The sequence below is a fragment of the Musca vetustissima genome, unplaced genomic scaffold, assembly GCF_032173495.1.
Source record: "Musca vetustissima isolate MV318-11 ecotype Yass unplaced genomic scaffold, APGP_CSIRO_Mvet_v1 utg15261, whole genome shotgun sequence".
Taxonomy (NCBI): domain Eukaryota; kingdom Metazoa; phylum Arthropoda; class Insecta; order Diptera; family Muscidae; genus Musca; species Musca vetustissima.
The window spans coordinates 13,051-37,408 of NW_026884740.1; the positions used below are offsets into that span (position 1 = coordinate 13,051).

Sequence of the window (24,358 nt, forward strand, 5' to 3'; positions counted from 1 at the left end):
GTCGAAACGGATAGAAAGTGTATCGAAATTTCTTTGCAAATACCATAGAAGGACATTTTGTAAATTTTTGTATTAACTACACAAGAAACGTGTAAAAATGAAGTAAGTGAAGTAATTTGAAAAAAAAAACAACAACGTAAAAAAAAACGAGTGTAGAGTTTGAAATGGAAAACCTGGAGAACAGAAAAAGTCTCCACAAAATAGAAAAAAAACTCGTTCCCATTTAAAATTTGTTCAGAAATGTTCTACCACAATAAGTGATCTCTCTCCATCCCTCTATGTTTTATTAAATAATAAATAAATAATAGGAACAAAAAAATACTATTACAAATGGGAAATATTCAAATAACCAATTAATTGTGTGATTAGCAACTTTTAGAGCCAATGGCTATAATCACAATTCAATGACTATGACAATTGTGTTTCCATAATGTTTTTGCTGCTGTGTGTGTGTGTGTCTGTGTGATTTTTTTCCAAAATTGTCATTAGTGTTATTCCCCTTGACATGTCGCATTTTTGGTTGTTGTTTATTTTTTTTTTTTAATCCACTATTACCGGGTTTTTATTGATTTTGTTTGGAAAATACGTTTCAAAGTTTTGGGTTTTACAGCAACAAAAATGTTCTCATCAATTAAATGAACGATTCGCGATGTGCACTTGAATATTTAAATTTTTTTTTCATGCGGATTTTTTTAAAAAAAATATTTTAAAGAATTTTATAAAGTATATTTTTCTAAATATTCCAAAAGGGGTGGATTTTTTTTTTTAATTTTGCCCATGGTTAACAAAAAGTATTGATTTTTTCAGAATATTTTTTCAAGGGTCCAACGGCGTATATTCTTTAAGAATATTTTTTCAAGGATTACAATGCGTGTATTTATACCCTACACAACTATGTTGTCAGGGTATTATAGCTTTGTGCCGCCCCAAAAGTTTGTAAGGCCACGAAATATTGGTCCTAGACCCACTTTTAAGTATACCGATCGATGTGTGTCCGTCCGTCTGTCCATTATAATATGTAAACACGATACAGGCCACAGTTATGGACCCATCTTCACGAAATTTTGCATGTAGGATAGGTTCTGGCCAATGAAGACCCCTATTGGTTTTGGTACAGATCGGTTTTTTGTCGTTTTTTCTGGTCGCTCCAGAGACCGCAACTATGGCGCGAACATTTTACATGGAGAAGGGGATCGGGCCAAAGAATAAGCATGCCTGTTTAAGATCGGTTAATATTAATAATAAATAAAGATCGGTTAATATTTAAAGGGTCAAATGGACCCTGAATTTTTGTGAAAAATGACAAAATTTGTTTTCTATAGCGTATAGATTTACCCCTGAAGGACATTGGCCTGAGAAGTTGATAGTATATCCAAGAGGAGTGATTCACCTTTAAATTGATACCAATTATATTGTCGTATGTACTCGGATGTGGGAGTTACACATAAATAATTAACAGGTGTAAGCACCTGTTAAAAACATATTTAGTAACTCATTAGTAACTCATTACCACACTAGAGGTCGGAAATATAGCGCTGATCGCTTTGAAAATTTCCATGAAGTTCCAGATGTGGTCAAGGACAACGCCTATAATTTTCGGTGATCATCATATGATAATATTGGGACGAAGTGGACAGAAAACTTAATTTGTTGTGTTTTTTCGCGTCGATCTATGGGTCACAGTTGAAAGCCGAACATCACAACACAACCCACGGTGAAGGGAATCGCGACAAGTAATTCGAAGGGGTGTACTGAATATTATTAATATTCGGAATATATGTCTGTGTAAGGAAGAGGTGTTTTTGACCTTGGGCAAGAGGGCGCAAATATCATAAAAATATAAAAATCCGCAAAATCGTATGGTCGGCCCCCGTACCGCTCCGCTCAAATTTATTACAGGCGTGGTTTTTTTTTTTAAATATTTTGTTCAAGAATTTTAACAAATTTGGAGTTTTTAAAATATTTTATAAGTACTACTATAGGCGTCGATATTTTAAGAATATTTTTTCTAACCATTTTTGAGGCAATTTAGACTATTTAATATTTTTCAAGGAATGTGTAGGTGTTTATTTGCGGATTTCTTGTTGTGCCCATTAAGACTATTGCAAACGACTGCTACAACCATGTAAAATATCAACAGCTTCAGAACTGAATTTAATTGATTCCCTCAATTAACATTTAATTTCCATACTTATTTATCGTTTGTATGTAAGGTGAATGTAATATATTCAATAAGTTATGAACAAAAAAACATGTGCCTTATTAAGGTAAAAACAACTCATTACCCACTACAATAGCTAATATTTACTATAGAAAATTAATAGTCACGATTTATAAAAAAATAAATATGTGCGAATGACACAAATAAATATTTATGTATACATGTTCGCTTACTGCTGAATCTAACCTATTAATAAAAATGAAGGTAAGCTGGAAGAAGAAGAAGGAAATTTATTCTTAAAATAAATCTTTTTTTTCTATCCATGACTTGATCTTCAAAATATTTTAAAATCAGAGACCAAGAGATAATTTCCCGTTCTCGGACTGGCTGGTAGGAAATTTTGACCCATGGAAGAGGTATTCTCAAAAACTGGAGCTGGATGCCAGAATAAAAAATATGGGAGAAAATTAGAAGATCACAATTATTATAATTGAAGACAAAAAATCAGAATTCTGTAATATATTTATACCCTTCGCCACACTGTAGTACAGGATATTACATCTTTGTGCATATGTTTGTAACAAGCAAAAGGAAACGAGATAGATCCATGGTTCCTTTTTAGAATATGCATAGAATCACTTTCTGAGTCGATTTATGCAAGTCCGTCCGTCCGTCTGTTGTAAACAAAGTACAGGTCGCACGAAATTTGGCACAGCGTACTGAATTAGGTCTAGAATGATGTGTGTTAAGTTTCGTGAAAATCGGTTCAGATTTAGATATAGCTCCATGTTTATTTTCGTCCGAATTAAGGTAAATGTTGCGCCAAAGTCCCTAAAAATCGTTCGATTTGCACGAAATTTGGCATAGCGTACCAAATTAAGTATAGAAAGATGTGTGCTAAGTTTCGTGGAAATCGGTTCAGATTTAGATATAGTTCCCATATATATTTTCCTCCGATTTAAGGTACGTGGTGCGCCAAAGTCCCTAAATATCTTTCGATATGCACGAAATTTGACATAGCGTACTGAATTGAGTCTATAATGATGTGCGCTAAATTTCGTGAAAATCGGTTGAGATTTAGATATAGCTCCCATATATAGTTTTGTCCGATTTTATGTAAATGGTGCACCAAAGTCTCTAAATATCTTTCGATTTGTACGAAATTTGACATAGCGTACTGAATTAAACCTAGAATGTCGTACGTGAATTTTCTTGAAATCGGTTCTGATTTAGATATAGCTCCCATATATAGTTTTGTCCGATTTAAGGTAAATGTTGCGCCAAAGTCCCTAAAAATCTTTCGATTTGCACGAAATTTGGCATAACGTACTGAATTAAATCTAGAATGTCGTACGTAAATTTTCGTGAAAATCGGTTCAGATTTAGATATAGCTCCCATATATAGTTTCGTCCGATTTAAGGTAAATGGAGCGCCAAAGTCCATATATATCTTTCGATTTGCACGAAATTTTGTATAGCGCACTGAATTAAGTCTAGAATAATGTGTGTTAAGTTTCACGAATATCGGTTCAGTCTTAGATATAGTTCCCATATATATTTTCGTACGATTTAAGGTAAATAACGTGACAATTTCATGTCAATGTTCTTTGAAAAAGGCGACGTCTGTTAGGAGACTATGTAGAATATTCCCAAAGTGGTGAAGGGTGTTATATAGTCGGCCCAGTCCGACTTTACTACTTTCCTTACTGTTTTTTTTTTTTGTATTTTGGACTCAGTTCTTTCATTACATACTAATATCCCTATTTAAAATCACAGTGAATGCACTTTGAGAAAAAATGAAATTTGTTCTCTTCTCGTTTTTATGATTTCAAAATAATTGCGACACATTGAAAATTGTTATTGTAATTCTCAGTTGCTTTTTTGTGGTTTAATTTTTTTAATTGTCTGCTTTATTTGATGTTTAACAAAAATAGCAAACAACAATACATATCTATACAAAGATAAGTAATTGAAAGAAAATTCCAACAGATTCGTCAAAATTTGTTGGCATTTTTTTTTTAATATTGACATTACAATTATAAATGTAAACAAAGCGAGGTAAAGAGAGTAAATATCGAATAATGACGGCAATAGGCATTTGATTTTGGAAGATGAGTTTATCAATATTACGAACGATATTTTTGAAAACCCGTAAGGAAAGTAGTAAAGTCGGACGAGGCCGACTATATGATACCCTTCACCACTTTGGGTATATTCAACAGATGAATCCTAACAGACGTCGCTGTGCCAAATTTCGTGCAAATCGAGAGGTATATAGGGACTTTGGTGCACCATTTACATTAAATCGGATGAAAATATATATATGAGCTATATCTAAATCTGAACCGATTTTCCCAATTTCAATAGGATTCGTCCTTGGGCCAAATAAGTGACCTATGACAAACTTTATCCAAATCGGATCATAAATCTGACCTGTACTTTGTTCACAAAAATGCATGGACGGTCAGACGGACATGCGTAAATCGACTCAGAAAGTGTGTCTATTCATATTCTCAAAAGGAACCATGTTTCTATCTCGTTTTCTTTTTGCCTGTTACAAACATATGCACAAAGACATAATACCCTGCACCACAGAGTGGGGAAGGGTATAATGATTATCACTATAAGGAAAATAGCAATAATGTTGCTCAAATTTTTAAGGCCATGGTAGTTTTTTCTAAAATAACTAGGCTTTGCTTGAGAAATTTTTAAAATTATTTACCAATGTGTATGGCAGTTTTCGAATTCCAACAAGTCCTATTTTATAACAAAACTAGTTGGGATATTAATTTGGCAAAAATTCCCATAGGTCTGTTTACAATTTAAATATGCCATAAAAACATATAGGCATATTTAAATTGAATACAGGGCAATGGAAAATTTTTGTCAAATTAATATCCCAACTTGTTTTGTTATAAAACCCAATTCCATTCGCATAATACTTACCCCATACATCGTAGTACGAATTTGAATTATTTTGATGACCTACTAAAATGACATGAAATACCCCGTCGACTTTATCCGTTTTAAAAAAATAGAAAAAAAAAACTTAAAAACCATATATACATAAATTTATAGATTTCAAATTGTTATTTATGCATGTTTACATTTTTGTTATTGTTGAAATGTTAATTTTATAATTTGTTATAAAAATTGCGATAAATTTTGGTTTAATCACTGCTGTGATTTGCTAACAAAAAAAAAAAACAGCCTATCAATTTTCTTATCTAAATTTATGAAATCTTGATTTATATAGACCAATACCAATGGAGTGATATTAAATGATCATAAATTTTATTTTTTTATGCTGGAGAATATCAATTTACAATGTGACCACAATGTCGGGGCAAAGTACTCTATCTGTGAATGGTATAATAGCCATACATGATCAATATTGTGTATAATTAATGTGTAATTAATGTGTATAATTAGACTTACAAAATGTAAAAAAAAATAAAAAAACATATTTTCATCAACCACTGGATTTAAAAAAATCAAATCAAGTAATAGTCAAAACAATAAAAAATCATATCATTGTACAAAATATTAAAAAATCCATTTTTGTAGCAATTCTTAAATTTTTTCAAATCCACAACGAATAAAAAATAAAGTCCAAAGGTCAACAATAATAAACGTCAAAAATTATTACTTTTACAACTTTTTGAATATTTTAAATTCCCGGACAAAATTATTAGAAGTCCTTGTATTTAAAATGTATTGGAGTTCCTAATCGTTGCTTTTAAAATGTATTGGATTTTTTTAATTGAAAAATATTCTTTACTCGTATTTTTTTTAACCAAGTCTTGTGTTAGTCCTCAAAAATATTTTTTAAATAATCCATGTTCCTCGAAATATATTTTAAAAACCACGACTATTGGTGGCCCTTATATTAATTCTAAAAAAATATGTTCTTAAAACCACGTTTAGTGTTAGTAATCAAAAACATATTCTTTAATATTTGCACCCTCTTGAGTGACTAGAGGTCAACAAATATTACTAATATTGAGTACAGTCCTTCTAATTACTTGTCCATATTCCCTTCACCGTGGCTTGTGTTGTGATTTTCGGCTTTCGATTGTGGCCTATAGATCGACTCAAAAAAAATTAAGTTTTCGCTCCACTAAATCCCAAATTTATTATCTGATCATCACCGAAAATTATAGGCATTATCCTTGACCATAACTGGAACCTCACGGAACATATCAAAGCGATCACTAAATAATATATGATTACGTAAGCACCTGTGAATATTTAAGTGTAACTCACACATCCGAGCACATACGACAATATAATTGGTATCAATTTAAAGGTCAACATCTACTCGTGGATGTACTATCAACTTCTCGGGTCTATGTCCTTCAGGAGTAAATATATACGCCATAGAATACAAATTTTGTCACTTTTCACACAAAAGTCAGGGTTCATTTAACCCGCTAAATATTGACCGATCTTTATCAAAACAGACATGCTTTATCAAAACAGACATGGCCTGTATCATGTTTACAAGTTATAATGGACATACGGACGGACGGACGGACACACATGTCTAGATCGACTCAGCTAGTCGAGATATGACCGGTATACTTAGAGGTGGGTCTAGGACCAATATTTCGCGTCGTTACAAACTTTTGGGGCTGCACAAAGCTATAATACACTGACAACATAGTTGTCGAAAAAAATTCTTAAAATCTTCCATCAATTCCTCAAAAAAAAAATTCAAATATTTTTGCTTGAAAAAATATTTTTTTAAAAAATCCACGCCTATGGTGGTCCACAAAATATAAAAAAAGCGAAAATAGTAAAAATTAAAAAAAAAATAATTTAAAAAAAATCTACACTTAGTCACTTGAAACCAGTAAGGAAAGTAGTAAAGTCGGACTGGGCCGACTATATGATACCATTCACCACTTTGGGTATATTCTACATATGTATCCTAACAGACGCCGCTTTTTTGTTATATATCTATATCTGAACCGATTTCAGGAAAACTTGCCAGAGAATAATTTATATTACTTCAGTACGCTGTGTCAATCGGCCTAGCTATGGATCTTTTCACGAAGCTAAGCAACATCATTCTAGACTTAATTCAGTACCCTATACCAAAATTTGTCCAAATCGAAAGATTTATAGGTACTTTGGTGCACCAATTACACAAAATCGGGCGAAAATATATTTGGGAGCTATATCTAAATCTGAACCGACTTTCACGAAACTTAACACACATCGTTATAGACTTTATTTAGTACGCTATGCCAAATTTCGTGCAAATTGAAAGATATATAGGGACTTTGGTGCACCATTTACTTTAAATCGGACGAAAATATATATGGGAGCTATATGTAAATCTGAACCGATTTTTTTCCAATTTCAATAGGGTTCGTCCTTAGGCCAAATAAGTGACGTATGCCAAATTTCATCCAAATCGGATATTAAATGCGACCTGTACTTTGTTCACAAAAATACATAGACGGACAGACAGACATGCGTAAATCGACTCAGAAAGTGAATCTATGTATATTCTTAAAATGAACCATGTGTCTATCTCGTTTCCTTTCGCCTGTTACAAACATATGCACAAATATATAATACCTTGTACCACAGTGTGGTGAAGGATATAAAAATACCCTTCTAAAAATCCACGCTTATTCAAGTTTTTTAAAACGTATTCTTTAACCACACATGTCATAGTTCCTGAAAAAATATTTTTTGAAAAATCCACGCTTTACCTATTTACCATTTTGACACTGATAATTCTGTCAATTATTTTTTATAAAAAACCCCAATGTTGCTTAATTTTTTTTTTTTCTAATTTCGACTACTAAATATTTTTTTTTTTTTGGTGTTATTTATAATTAATAAAGTAATTAATTAACTGTATTCACGAACATTCTCATGTATTTTATTAATTATCAAAATAACAAATATGTCAGATTTTCTGTCAAATTTAATTGTTTCGTCTGCAACCTCTTAATAATTCAAAATTTCAAATAACCATCAAAAAAATTGTTTAAGCCATACCTAAAAAATTCACCAAGACATTGATAAATGAAAGAGAGTCACATTGAGCCTACTTACAAGTACATTGTAATGACACCTGGATAAATGAAAGTGATTTGAAATATTTCACGTGACAAAAAAACAATTTAAACAGACGAAATCGTTTTCTGGCAATATTTCTTCTGAAACAAATCTAAGATTATAGAACCCTGTTGAAGTTTATTCAACTATTGTATTATTGTCTAAACAGAGTGCGCAAAAATTCGCTCGCGAATGAATTAAAATACATTCTTTTCGTTTTGTGCTCATTCTACGAATGAATTTATGACGATAAATTCTTTACCAAACGAGCATTCGCCAAAGAATGTTCGCACACACATAACAAACGAGTGAGAGCACACAGCAACGATCGTTCGTTTAGTTTGGTGGTTGAAATTCTTTCTGACATTCTCTCACGAATGAAAGAAAACGTTTCCGAATTCTCGCGAATGCTGAAAACAGCAACAAGAATAACAACAAGCGTTGTCAATTCCGGGCTCAATTCGTATTGGGCGCGGATTGATGGCCAGGTGCAGGATGTCTGCCCAGCATGTGGTACAGGCCCTCATACCACACTGCACTTGTTCAATTGCCCAGCCAAACCTACTCACCTCACTCCGGAAGATCTGTGGTTACAGCCAGTGGAGGTAGCTGCATTTCTGAATCTGGAGACAGAACTGGAGGAAACATAACAGAAAACATACAATTCATATAAACTGCTACAACAACAACAACAACAAGCGTTCGTGAACTCAATATTTGTTGGACATGTGTTTTGTTATTCCAAACACTTTCTGCTACACACGCGTTCATTCGTTGTGTGTGCTTACTTTTTTTATGATATTTTTGTTTGTTGTTGTTTTGAACAGTTCGTGAGCATTCGCGAACTTTTTTTTTGAGTTTCTCAAAAGAACATTCTTCAGCAAAAATGCTCGCAAAAGAACGAATCGACGACGCTTGCAGCGAAATTTGATCGTACGTCAATTTTTAGTGCAATGCGAACATTCGCAAGAGATTGCAAATGTTTGTTCATTCATTGTAATTTTATCATTCGCGATAAATTGAAAACATTCGAATTCTTGCCGTGAGCATTCGTGAGAAAGAGCGTATTTTAATGATTCTTCGAACCCTGGTTCTAAATAACTAAATTTTCATTTGTCTGTCTTAGTAGTTGATTTTTAAAACAATAACCACTTTTTTTTGAATCGGTTTAGTTTTGAAGTCATAACTCACGTTGCCGCTCTGGCTAAAAAAAATTGCATAAAACGTGATCTAAATTTAAAAGAACGAAAATAAACAATAAGTTCTGAAAAGGGAATACACCCATACACGTCACATTCATTCCGTTAAATATTGGTGAAGTGTTATTGGCCTTGCAGCTGTTTTAATGGAGGCCTACATTACACAATTTTTGAACCACCTGAGATAATAACATTTTCGTAAATATTTATTGTCTACCATTCACCAGTATGTGTTTGCGAAAACGAGCTAAAAATATCCGAACTGCAGAATGATGCGTGCATTTTTTTAAGAAAGCTTTTTTTCATGGAGTAGCACTTTTTAAAATTATTTAAAGAGATTAACACACAAAAGCTTGGATTGTTTAAAAAATATTTTTCAAGGACTATACAAGGCGTGGATTTTTTACAGAATATTTTTCAAGGACTATACAAGGCGTGGATTTTTTATAGAATATTTTTCAAGGACTATTAAAGGAATGGATTTTTTAATGAATATTTTTCAAGGACTATTAAAGGAGTGGATTTTTTAATGAATATTTTTTCAAAAACTACATAAGGCGTAGATTTTTTAAAAGAATATTTTTTTAATCTCAAATTCTTAAAATATTTTTTTTTCAAGGCCAAAATACCACCTTGTTATCTCAATTATTTGTAATATTACACCAAAAATATTATTACGTTAGGTCTCCCAATTTGTTGCTGGTTGTCATTTCCTATCTTGATAATTCTGAAAATAAAAAAAGAAACAATATTGGACTAATTAACTACATACATCTAGTTTTATTTAGTTGATAAGCTACGTAGGGTAAATGACTTGTTTGTTTTGGATTTTTTCCCTTTCGTCCACGTCAAATAACAGCTCTTATCTTAAGTGTCAATTTTTTATTGTTTCGTAGCATCAACAACAAAAAATAATAATTGTCTCGTGGCTGTCTCTCATTGTTCAAGAATTGACAAGACTCTTAAAGAATACAAGTTTTTTAATTATGATTATTAAATTACGTATTTGTACCACAAATATTCGAGGAATCAGGTAAGAAAAAAAATGAAGTAATTTATCACTATTAGGGATAATTAATTGGCGGTGGTATGACAGCTTATAGGTTTTAAGGGGAAGTGATTTGAAAAGGTGGAGGGATATTTATAATCATTTGATAAGGTTCTAATCACAAAAATTATAAAATTGTATAAGGTTTGGAGATGTATGAGGTGCTTGCGGAAGATTTATATATTTAAGGTATTAAAACTTTGACCCGCTTATTAATATAAATAAAAAAAATCTGAGTATTTTTTCTTAATTCTTTAATCGTATGACGCTAATTTTGTTGAATATGATTAATAAAAATTAATACGAATCGTAAACCCCCCTTAAAATACATTTTATGCTTAATTACATGTCTGAAGATAAACGCATGCACGTGCCGCAATAATATTTATAGTGGTCGTTGACAAAAAATATTCTTTAAAAAATCCACGCCTATTATAGTGGTCGTTGACAAAAAATATTCTTTAAAAAATCCACGCCTATTATAGTGGTCGTTGACAAAAAATATTCTTTAAAAAATCCACGCCTATTATAGTGGTCGTTGACAAAAAATATTCTTTAAAAAATCCACGCCTATTATAGTGGTCGTTGACAAAAAATATTCTTTAAAAAATCCACGCCTATTATAGTGGTCGTTGACAAAAAATATTCTTTAAAAAATCCACGCCTATTATAGTGGTCGTTGACAAAAAATATTCTTTAAAAAATCCACGCCTATTATAGTGGTCGTTGACAAAAAATATTCTTTAAAAAATCCACGCCTATTATAGTGGTCGTTGACAAAAAATATTCTTTAAAAAATCCACGCCTATTATAGTGGTCGTTGACAAAAAATATTCTTTAAAAAATCCACGCCTATTATAGTGGTCGTTGACAAAAAATATTCTTTAAAAAATCCACGCCTATTATAGTGGTCGTTGACAAAAAATATTCTTTAAAAAATCCACGCCTATTATAGTGGTCGTTGACAAAAAATATTCTTTAAAAAATCCACGCCTATTATAGTGGTCGTTGACAAAAAATATTCTTTAAAAAATCCACGCCTATTATAGTGGTCGTTGACAAAAAATATTCTTTAAAAAATCCACGCCTATTATAGTGGTCGTTGACAAAAAATATTCATTAAAAAAACCACGCCTATTATAGTGGTCGTTGACAAAAAATATTCTTTAAAAAATCCACGCCTATTATAGTGGTCGTTGACAAAAAATATTCTTTAAAAAATCCACGCCTATTATAGTGGTCGTTGACAAAAAATATTCATTAAAAAATCCACGCCTATTATAGTGGTCGTTGACAAAAAATATTCTTTAAAAAATCCACGCCTATTATAGTGGTCGTTGACAAAAAATATTCTTTAAAAAATCCACGCCTATTGACAAAAAATATTCTTTAAAAAATCCACGCCTATTATAGTGGTCGTTGACAAAAAATATTCTTTAAAAAATCCACGCCTATTATAGTGGTCGTTGACAAAAAATATTCTTTAAAAAATCCACGCCTATTATAGTGGTCGTTGACAAAAAATATTCTTTAAAAAATCCACGCCTATTATAGTGGTCTTTGAAAAAATATTCTTTAAAAAATCCACGCCTATTGTAGTGGTCCTTGAAAAAATATTCTTTAAAAAATCCACGCCTATTGTAGTGGTCCTTGAAAAAATATTCTTTAAAAAATCCACGCCTATTGTAGTGGTCGTTGAAAAAATATTCTTTAAAAAATCCACGTCTATTGTAGTGGTCCTTGAAAAAATATTCTTCAAAAAAATTCACATCATGAAAAAATGTAAAAATCAATGTCTTGAAAAGGTTTCTGTCTACCTTTTCGACTACGTCATTATTATTTGCACACTCAACTCAAGTAATATCCCACTATCGCGGACACAATAAATTATATTTTTTCTAATAGAAGTGCATTGTAAGTTAATGACAAATTGGAGGAAGATTTATGACACCTGAGAATAGTTAAAGGTATTTGAAGTACTATTGAGAACTGTAAACAGAAACTGGTTTCAATCGATTTTTTAATGACTCTCATTTTTTATGAAGCGATAAGTGAATATTCTTTGGAATTTCAGATAAGTGTGGCCAAGTTAAATAGAATATTGGCAATAAGCACAAAATTCGAACAGGGAATTTTTCGATTTCGATACACAATTTTATATATACTTTTTCGATTCGATTTTTATAGAAGTTCTACAAAAACTCTTCCGTCTACGGACAATTTTTAGATGATCTTCTGGACATAACTCCTTTATTTTCCCCTCTCCCTTAACAGGGAAATTCAAAGTCCATCCAATTCCAATTTGGCATTAAATTTTTGAATTTTTGAAAAATGAAAACAATTAAATAAAAATTATCACCGCGGTTTTTTGTTCAGATTCAACCTTATCTTATTAAGACACGCGATTAAATTTTTTGTTGTTGTATATATATTTTTTCTCACTCTCTCCGTATCAGTATCACGAGTGATTTATCGCAATGAACGGCGTTAAGCACGTCATGTCATTATTATTATATCAGATAAGTACATAGAAAATAGAGCTAAGGCGACAAGGAGATTTAAAAAAAGGTTGCAAAGTAATAGAAGATTTATAATCTTGATGGAAAATTACTGTGTTGGGTGAAATTCCAATTTTTTATGGGTCAGGAAGATAGCACAACTCATTATTCAAAAATACATACATTTACGATTTAAGATCTAGAGTCTAGAAAAAGGTTTCCGGTCTAAGGAAAAGTAAAAATTGAGGTAGAGGTCAGGGAATTCAAAAATTAAATGTTTTATATGCTTATATATGGTATAGAGACCCTATTTTATCCTCCTTTTTATTGAAATATATATTTGATTTATTTTTTTTTTAATCTATATTTTCTGTGCCTTCTGCTTTATTTGAATTTTAATAATGTTATGGAATTGTAATATTTTACTACTTGCACAATAAATTATAATCAACCATTTTTATTCTTTACAGAATTGTCATAAATAAAAAGATCGCCATATGGGCGTCCCTTGCCGCCTTGGTTGTATTGGCGGTGGTATTAGGTCTGGTATTTGGCCTAAAGGGTAGTAATGATGCACTTATCGTTGGTGCCGTTGTATCCAATGGCAGAGGATGTGCCGAAATTGGAAGGTAAGTCGATTTTACTTTAAAGCCTTAGATCAATTAATGACTCCCGTAGACTTGGATAATCTCGTTCCTGAAGAAGTTCGATCTGCAAAAGAAAATATGTTATTAATTTAGTTCCATAGTTCCTTTTTGTTCAATCGTTCAATTATACACGGATTCGGTAAATGAACGGGAAGATCTAGATGAACGACTGATTAAAAAGGAGGAACAAGGTGTACTAGAGTAAAAAGGAATGACTGATTCAAAAGGAACTAGATGACATAGTTCCTTGGAACTAGTTCGTACCGAAATGACCCAAATCTTTTGAAATAAAACAAACGTGGACTATTTTATCTGCTCCATGGTTCAATGGGAACTTACTTTATTTAGAATTTCATTTTTACTCCACACCTTAATGTAATAACATATGACTATGCTGGCTTGTTACAGAACGGTTGTTTCATAAGCCGAGCTCAAAAAAGATTTACAATTGCGTCGGTCTTGCGCGCATCTCCTTCAATTTGAAATACCACGCTCCAAGATGTTGTCTTCAACTTGATCTTTCCAACTAATTCGTGGCCTTCCCCTTCTGCGGGATCAGTAGGCTCGCTTTTATATGCCGCTTTTGAGCCGGGGCATTCTCATTCATTCGCACTACATGGCCTAGCCACCGTAGTCGCTGCAGCTCAATACGACTGACTATGTCGATGTCCGCTCATAAATTGTAAAGCTCGTGGTTCATTCGACGCCGATAGTCACCGTCGACGCAGATCGGTCCGCAGATCTTTCGGAGAATTTTTCTTTCAAACACTCCAAGAGCTGCCTCATCTGCTCGCGTAAGTACCCATGCTTCAGATCCGTATAAGAGCACAGGTAGTATCAGCGTCTTGTAGAGTGGGAGTTTGGTCTGGCGGGAGGTGGCCTTGCTTTTGAGTTGTTTTCTCATACAATAGTAGCATCTGTTTGCCATCACTATCCTTCTCCGAATTTCAAAACTGATGTCATTCGTTTTATTTATGTCTGTACCAAGGAATATACATTTTTTAACTACCTCGAAGCTGTAGTTTTTAAGTTCCACAGTTGGTCCGAGTCTACTGGACGTATTGCGCGTTGATACCATCAGCTTGGTCTTCTCGCCGTTTACTGCCAGACCCACTTTGGCAGACTCCTTCTCAATTTGTTCAAAGGCGGCTGTTACTGCTCTCAATGTTTGACCCATTATGTCGATGTCATTGGAGTAGGCGAGTAACATGTGTTGTTTCGTGTACAGAGTGCCACTTCTGTTCATATTTGCGTCTCGTGTAACCTTTTCCAGCAGAATGTTAAAAAGGTCACACGACAAACTATAACCTTGTCTGAAACCTCGTTCGGTATTAATGGGCTCCGAGAGGTCCTTTCCGACTTTAAGTGCTGATCTTGTAAAACTGATGTCATTATGGCGGTACCTAGGTATATAACATCTATGACTACATCGATGCTGTAGTTCTCAAGTTCCACAGTTGATCCGAGTCTACTGGACGTCTTGCGCGTTTATACCATCAGCTTGGTCTTCTCTCTGCCAGACCCACTTTGGCAGACTCCTTCTCAATTTATTCAAAGGTGGCTGTTACCGCTCGTAATGTTCGACCCATTATGTCGATGTCATCGGCGTAGGCGAGTAACATGTGTTTTTTTGTGTACAAGCTGTCACCTTGTCTGAATTCTCGTTCGCTATTGAAGTGCTCCGATAGGTCCTTTCCAACTTTAACTGTGTCATTTAAAGTTATCCTGCATAGCCGTATTAATTTTGCAGGAATGCCGAACGTAAGCATGTCTTTAAACACCTGTGAACGGATAATACTGTCGAATGCGGCATTACAGTCGACGAATGGGTGATATGTGTCGATGTTTTTTTCGTGGGTCTTTTCCATGATTTGGAGCAGAGTGAAAATCTGGTCAATGGTGGATTTGCCAGGTCTGAAGCCGCATTCATATGGTCCAATAATGTCATTGACCACTGGCTTCAATCGTTCACACAGCACACTGGATAACACTTTATATGCGATGGGAAGGATATGTATTGCTCTATAGTTGGCTCTTGTCTACTTTTTGTGCACGGGATACTGAAGTTCGCATCATTGGGCATGCATTCCTCTAGCCACATTGTACTAATCAGCTGGTGCATGCTACTGACCAGCATCTGACCACCACCAGTCTTGAATAGTTCGGATGGTAACCCATGGGCACCTGAGATTGATATTATCTCTTCCGTGATTCGATGGGAAATCACTTTATTTCGTATTAGAGGTAATTTTGCGATGTCGGATTCGTCGTTCCAGGGCATCCCATAGGTGATCTATTGGGTTCAGATCAGGGGACTGTGGCGGCTTTCGAAGCTGTTTAGGGACATTCTAGAGTATACAAAACTTAACTATGTCAGTAGTGTGTAAGGGGTCATTATCCTGCTGGAAGTAGTAGTCGATATTCAGATTCAATTTCTCGGCGTTCCGCTTCAAATTTGCCTTTAAAATATTTAGGTACACATATTTATCTATAGTAGACATGATGAGCTCCAATTGTCCCACGCCACTATTAGCCATACATCCCCATATATTGCACCGCCCGGTCATGTTTCACAATCGATACAAAGTTGCTATTATCAAGCGCCGTACCCTTTTTTCGTCATACATTTGATTCCAAAAACACAAAACGTGCTCTCGCCTGAGAAAATAACTTTTTCCCAAAACACCCGAAGTTTATTTAAATGCTCCTTGGCGAAGGAAACCCGTTTCTATTAATTAACGATATGAAGGGCTTTATACGTACAACACGGCCATGATATCCAGCATTTTTATTTAAATGCTCCTTGGCAAAGGAAATCCGTTTCATTCTATTAATTAATGATATGATAAAAATAGTTACCTGTGTACAGCGATGGTCCGTCAGAAACAGTGACGTAAATGACATACATTTCCGACGTATATTACATACGTCTAAAACGTCAGAAAGCTATGCAAAACCAATAGGTTTTTGACAAAAAAAACCTAAAATCCAGCGTTTGATATAATCTTGTGTAGAAAATTGGTTTTCGAGCATTATAGAGTAAAGCGCAAGGTTGTACGCAGACATTTTCTACAGAGTGTATATTGTTTTTTTTTTTTCAAAATTCCGACAAGCAAATCTTCCTCTACTCAAAATCTCTTTGCCTTCTATATTAATTTAATATATTCTTAAGAAAATAAAAAGTACAGTACTTAAATTTGCTTCTAACTGCTTCATTCATGAAAGGAACGATCGGTAGCTCTACTTCTATCATTCACCTAGTCGTACCCTTTTTTGATGTCGTTCACCTAGTTTCTTTTGATCCAACCGTTCAATTTAGATTTTCCCGTTCATTGATGAGTGCTATGGAACGATTGAACTGAAAAAGAAACTAAATGGATGACCGAGTTTCTTTTTGGACAGCAAATCGAAAAAGACTTTAAAGTCAGGTATTATTTCAACATTGTTTTAAGAGTTTGTAAAAAAGGGTATATTCGTGTTTTGTTTCCAGAAATTCGATTTTTGTTAATTTTTATTTATTTTCCAAAAATACATTCCTTTAAAATGTTTTTTTTCTCAAATATTTTTTTCTCTTGTTTGTTTAATTTACAGCCAAATGTTAACCGATGGTGGTACCGCGGTGGATGCAGCCATTGCCACTCTACTCTGTGAAGGTGTCATTTTAACGCATAGCATGGGTATTGGCGGTGGTTTTGTTGCTACAATTTATAAGAAATCTGAACGTAAAATCGAAACATTGATTGCTCGTGAATCTGCACCGGCTGCAGCCACTAAAGATATGTTTGTTGGACAATCGGCGGTAACAGGTAAGTGTGAAAGTGCTAAGTAACTATTTTAATTACGTCTTAGTTTTCCGAACAATGAGTTTTTTCTGGAAATTGATTATGAAAACTTCAAATGTTATTGTCTGGACTTGGAAAACACATTTGTGATTTGGACAATATGAAACTAATAAATGAGTTCTACTAGAGCAAAATGAACTAAAAATATCCGATCTTAGTACCGATCTTCCTTTTGCGGAATAGTTCCTTTGAACTAGTTCCATTCGGAACGACCCAATTGTAGATCGATTATAGGTACCTCTATGTGAATGTTATTCGTTATTACCATGACGATCTCTCCCAACGTGCTTTGGAAAGGTATCCCATATATAAAACCTAGGTTGATATTGCATCGAACATCGGCATGTTCTGGAAAGATATTCACTTCCCAAAGTAAATGGCAAAATTGTGCATTAAAAAAGCACCTTATAAAAGTTCTCACTTTTTCGCCGCATAATATAATACCATCGAAAGTTTGCTTTATAAGAGGTCAAAAATTGGTTTGGTCAGTATACCAAATGCACCAATCAGCGTAGGGATAAGTAATTCTACTTTCGATAAATCGGGTTTTTTATTGAAAAGTCGAAGCCCATTTTTGATCTTTGATTTCCCTCCTGTTCAACGAATCTGTATGCATCATCCTGATGACGAAGTGTGTGCTGAATCGTACTAGGCTCCTGTTAGGCCAATCTGTATGCATAATCCTGACGACGAAGTTTGTTCAGAATTATATTTCGCTCCTGTTCGGGCAATTTGTATGCATCATCCTGACGACGAAGTTAGTTCAGAATCCTAGTTCGCTTCTACTCGGCCAATCTGTATGTATCACACTGACAACGAGTTAAATGCTGTGCTGCTTTGGGTCTTCTGTTATATGAAGATCTTCTCCTTAGTGGATGCAGGAAGCAATACCTGTCATGCTCTTCTTGCCGAAATTAACGCTTTGAATCATTTCGAATATTATCTGCAATATCACCCAATCTTTATATCTAGCGTCATGCGTACCAATATAATATTGAAGCGTATTTCACTCCTGTTTGACCAATCTGTATGCATTATCCTGACGGCGAAGTTAGTTCAGAATTATATTTCGCTTCTGTTCGGCCAATCTGTATGTGTCAATCTGCCAACGAGTAAAATACTGTGCTGCTCCTTCTCAATTCGTTCAAATGTGGCTGTTACCGCTCACAATGTTCGGCCCATTGTGTCGATGTCATCGGCATAGGTGAGTAACATATGCTGTTTGGTATACAGATTGTCATTCCTGTTCACATTTGCATATCGTTTGACCTTTTCCAGCAGAATGTTAAAAATATCACTCGACAAACTGTCATCTTGTCTGAATCCTCGTTCGGTATACAAGGGCTCCGAGAGGTGCTTTCGGACTTTAACTGCTGTAGGAATGCCGAACGCAATGTTCGACCCATTATGTCGATATCATCGGCGTAGGCGAGTAACATGTGCTGTTTCCTTTATTATTCATTAGCCGATTAACCTCGTCGTGGCTAAGTGCTATACAGTCTATACCGCCATCTCTTACTGGTTCTGGGGTATTTTCTTATGGAACCACTTTAATTGAAAACTAGTTAACGGTCACACGAAAACATCGATTTATTAGAAAATTATTGTAGACAATGTCGATGCGATTTCTCTTTCATTTTTTGTAGGATATTATCAACAAAAATTTTAATCAGCAAAAAATATCTCCATTCCGATTTACCCATTTAAAATTAATTACTCCTTTCTTCCCTTAGGTGCCCTGGCTGGTGCAGTACCCGGAGAAATTCTTGGCTATTGGGAAATGCATCAGAAATATGGCCGCCTACCCTGGAGTGTACTCTTTCAACCCACCATAAAATTGTGTCGTGAGGGGCATTGGGTATCGAAATATTTGGCATCTGCTCTTGCCTCTAAGGAAAAACAAATTCGTGACGAACCTTCGATGGCGGAAATTTTCGTTAAAGAAGATGGTAGCCTATACAAGGAGGGTGATTATTTAAAGCGATTAGCATTGGCCGATACCTTGGAGAGAATTGCTAAAAATGGTGCTGGGGAAATGTATGATGGTGGTGAGACTGGACGTATGTTTGTTGAGGATATACAGGCTATGGGTGGTATTATTACCTTGGATGATCTCAAGAATTACAAGTGAGTGGGAATTGAGAGAATAACAGATTTGATATTTGTTTATTACAAATTAATTTATTTTTCCTAGGGTCAAATGGGAGAATACCCATCATGTGGTGGCCAATGTCACGGGTGGCTATAAACTCTATACCACACCCCTACCCTCCAGCGGTGCCTTGTTGGCCTTCATTTTGAATGTGATGAGTGATTTGTATACCGAAGATCGCCCCATTTACTGGCAACGTGTTATGGAAACTTTCAAGCATGCCTATGGCCATCGCAGCAATTTGGGTGACATGGAAAACGACCCGGAAATGCACGATATTATCCAGGAAACATTTGAGAAAATGATTAGTCAAGATTTTGCTGACGAGATTCGAAAATTGATATTCGACGATAAGACTTTCAATGATACTGAATATTATGGTGCCAATTTCACCGTGGAGGAGGATCATGGTACTGCCAATATGGCTGTGTTGGCGGCAAATGGTGATGCCATTACTGTTACCAGTACTGTTAATAATTATTTTGGTTCCAAAGTACGTTCGACACGTACTGGTATTATTTTGAACGATGAAATGGATGATTTTTCGACACCCGGCCTTATTAATTCCTTTGGTGTACCCGCATCACCTGCGAATTACATTAAACCTGGCAAGAGGCCAATGTCCTCAATGTGCCCCGCTATTATACTCGATCAAGATGGAAATGTAAAGATGTTGGTTGGTGCTGCCGGCGGTACCAAAATTACAACTTCGGTGGCAGCGGTAAGGATTCAAAAAATTGTTTTTTTTTTTTATTTTCCATCATAAGGTCGAAATATTTGAGGTACTCTTCTAGATCGGAAATTTAATTTGGATTACAAAATTGCAAATACCGTTCCATGTTTTGCTATAGGCTCCATATAAGGATACCTCGCAAATGTTCGGTATTTTGTTATGTTTTCCAACCGAATAGGTTGTAATTAGATATTTTCGGTTCATTTTGTTTTTGCAAAATAGTCAGGCTTAATCCCAGTTTGTTGTTTTTATAAAAAACAACTATTTATTATTTTCGGTTCACCTATCAAAAATGATAAAAATTAGCACAAGTGTTTTCAGTTCTCACTTGGAGGTATCCTCCTTTTTGGTTATTTTGGCGATTTTTCCGACAAAATTTGTTGTAATTTGATATTTTGGATTGTCTCAGTGGTTTTCAAATCTTCTCACCAAAATTTATAAAAATCGGTCCACGTTTTACTACATGCGCCATATAACAGAACCCTCGAATATTCGGAATTTCGAAGTTTTCAGTGTAGCCCCCATATAAGGGAAGGGGTTTTTATCCAAGTGGCTCTAATTTGGTATTTGGGGTTATCAGGTGTTGTCAAATCTCCCGATCAAAAATTATGAGTATAGGTCCAAGTTTCGTTGTGGCTCCCATATAAGGGTACCCCCAATTTGGCGGTATTTTTTTTTTTTTTTGAGTATTTGATATTTTTGGAGTTCTTAGGTGCTGTCAAATTTACCTACCAAAAATTATCCACGTTTTGGTATAGTCCCCTTATAACGGTACCTTCGGAATCAAGTCTCGAGCTAGGCCTCTTATTACGATGTCGCCCTTTATTCGATATTTTACGAATTTGAGGCAAGTCCGAATGGACTCTAATTTGGTATTTTGGGTTCTTAGGTGCTGCCAAATTTACCTATCAAAAATTTTTCAATATCGGTCCACGTTTAGAATAGACCCCATAGAACGGCACCCCCGAATTTCGGTATTTTTGGGAGTTTATGCAAGTTTTCCAACCGATTTGGTTGTAATTACATATTTTTGGTTCTCATTAGATAGAAAATCTCCCTACCAAAAATTATGAATATTGGCCCAAATTTCGGAGTAGTCCCCATACAAGGATACCCTCCATTATTCGGTATTATGCGGATTTTAGGAACAATTTCCAACCAAACTAGCTTAAAATTGATATTGTGTTCTTAGTTGGTGCCAAACCTTCCTACACAAAAAATTATCCCGATCGATCCACGTTTTGGTATAGTCCCCTTATAAAGGTGCCTTCCGAATTTCGATATTTTTGGGAGCTTAGGCAGCTTTTTTCTGCGGACTAGCCTATATTTATATATTTTTGATTCTCATTATGTCGTAAATCTTCCTGCCAAGAATTATAAATATGGATCGAAACTTTGACCTATCCGCCCATCTAAAGGTCCAGCCTATTATAGGTGTTTTGATGGTAATCGGCGTATTTTTCAAACGATGTGACTATATTTACAATGTTTCGGGAGCATTCCGGGATCTTGGTGGGTAAATATTTTTTATTTCGGAGTAGTCCCCATACAAGGATACCCTCCATTATTCGGTATTATGCGGATTTTAGGCACAATTTCCAACCAAACTAGCTTAAAATTGATATTGTGTTCTCAGTGGGTGCCAAACCTTCCTACACAAAAAATTATCCCGATCGATCCACGTTTTGGTATAGTCCCCTTATAAAGGTGCCTTCCGAATTTCGATATTTTTGGGAGCTTAGGCAGCTTTTTTTCTGCGGACTAGCCTATATTTATATATTTTTTATTCTCATTAAGTCGTAAATCTTCCTGCCAAGAATTATAAATATGGATCGAAACTTTGACCTATCCGCCCATCTAAAGGTCCAGCCTATTATAGGTGTTTTGATGGTCATCGGCGCATTTTTCAAACGATGTGACTATATTTACAATGTTTCGGGAGCATTCCGGGATCTTGGTGGGTAAATATTTTTTTTTTTGCAGAAGATTTTCAAAATTAGTCCAAGACCATACATATCCCCTCTTACAAGGTCCTAATCCAATTTTTCAACCTGAGTGCCTTCAGTTTAGTATTTCGCATGCTTCTGGCAACGGTTTACCTTTCAAAATACTAAAATCGATCGAAACTTTTGTATCGATTTTTGATATTTTGCATTGTTTAACTCTGGTGAAGGGTATAAGAAGTTCGGCTTGTCCGAACCTAACTTAATTTGCATATATATATTTTTAATATTTCATTTTATTTTCCTTTTCCAGACAATTATCAAATATTTAATATTCAACGAAACAATGGAACAAGCCGTTAACGATGGCCGTTTACACCATCAATTGGCTCCGATGCGAATTGACGCCGAATCTGAAGTCCCCATTGAGATTCGTAATTATTTAACTAAGGTGGGACATGCCATGCAAGTGTCACCCGAGGGCAGTGGTTTTGCTGCCCTAACAGCCATTGGTGTACGGACTGGAGTGCCAGAACCCTATTTCGATCGTCGTCGTGTTGGCAGCACAGCCACCATACAGGCTAGCAACAAAATGCAACATTAAGAAAAGTAGAAAAAAGAATAGAAAAATAATGGACTCGCACCACAAGTATTGCCAAACCAACCACGCCCCAAAAAATAGAAATGGTATTAAAATTGGTATTTAATAATGTGTACGAGTATTTCGTATATATATTTTTTTAAATATATATTTATATATTAATTTTTCACTTTTTTTGTAAATATTATATAAGAGATTTTATGTTTTTTGCCTGTATGTAATTTATTGATATGTTTACGTATTTCATGTTTTCATATCAATATCGATTTTGGTTGTGATTATTCATATTGTGCCGATCGTTAGGCATAATACCACGAGTCAGGGATTAGTAGTAAAATGTTGTATTAAGAATTATTTCTATAATAATATTTATATGAATATATATTTTTTCTTACATACTTAATGATTTTATATACATAATTTTTAACATAAAACAATGCACAGAATACGTGTTGAATACTGAATTTAATAAATGAAATTATAAAAAAAATACTTAAAATGTCTAGTAATTTTTATAAAAAAAAAAAAATGTGGACCAAAATTTGATGGTTTTAAACACACTTCAAAACACCTTCAAACATTCGTCAGAGACCCCATAATGAATATGAATATATATATATTATATGAATATATATTTTTTCTTACATACTTAATGATTTTATATACATAATTTTTAACATAAAACAATGCACAGAATACGTGTTGAATACTGAATTTAATAAATGAAATTATAAAAAAAATACTTAAAATGTCTAGTAATTTTTATAAAAAAAAATGTGGACCAAAATTTGATGGGTCAGAGACCCCATAGAGTATATATGTATTTTATACATCAGAATCTGATTCAATACCGATTTGGTCATTTCCGTCCGATTTATATGGGAGCTATATCTATATCTGGGGTGACGTAGGGGATGCTAGCTACCAAGCAACGACTCTGATTGGCTTTAACATGGCGAATCCCAGGCTTATCCTGGTCCCTCTTTCATCTCAATTGTGGACACTGACCCCCACGCGGTGTCAGCTGGGGTAGCTACTTTCATCATCCGTTGAAATAGTGAGCTGATATGTGCCGCGAGTTCACCCATAAGAACTATAACAAAAGTGTTGAGGCGTCGGTTTAGTTGCTCACACTCGGAAACCCCCTTCTACAATGAAAAAGCAACGAAAAAGAAAACCAAACCAAAAAAGCTTCTGATATCAAAAAAAGCTTCTGGTATCAAATAGACGAAGAATATACCCCAGAACCAATAAGAGATGACGGTATAGAGTGTATACCACCTAGCCAAGATGAGGTCAGAGTAGCAAATAATCGGCTGAAGAACAATGAAGCAGCAGGTGCCGATGGATTAGCAGCAGCTGATTACTAGTACAATTTGGCTAGATGAATGCATGCCCAATGATTGGAACCTCAGCGATATGTGCCTTCTTCCCTCTTCGTCTCCTTCCCATCGCA

The 24,358-nt window shown here is 34.5% G+C and overlaps 1 protein-coding gene across 1 annotated transcript; it reads left to right on the forward strand.

Moving 5' to 3' along the window:
- The first annotated feature begins 97 nt into the window (after positions 1-97).
- LOC133331719 (glutathione hydrolase 1 proenzyme) lies at positions 98-22,905 on the forward strand. The gene is made up of 6 exons (XM_061540096.1): positions 98-102; positions 13,455-13,613; positions 17,223-17,437; positions 19,207-19,600; positions 19,668-20,346; positions 22,615-22,905. The coding sequence occupies exons 1-6, from the start codon at positions 98-100 to the stop codon at positions 22,903-22,905; spliced, it is 1,743 nt and encodes a 580-aa protein (XP_061396080.1).
- The last annotated feature ends 1,453 nt before the right edge of the window (positions 22,906-24,358 follow it).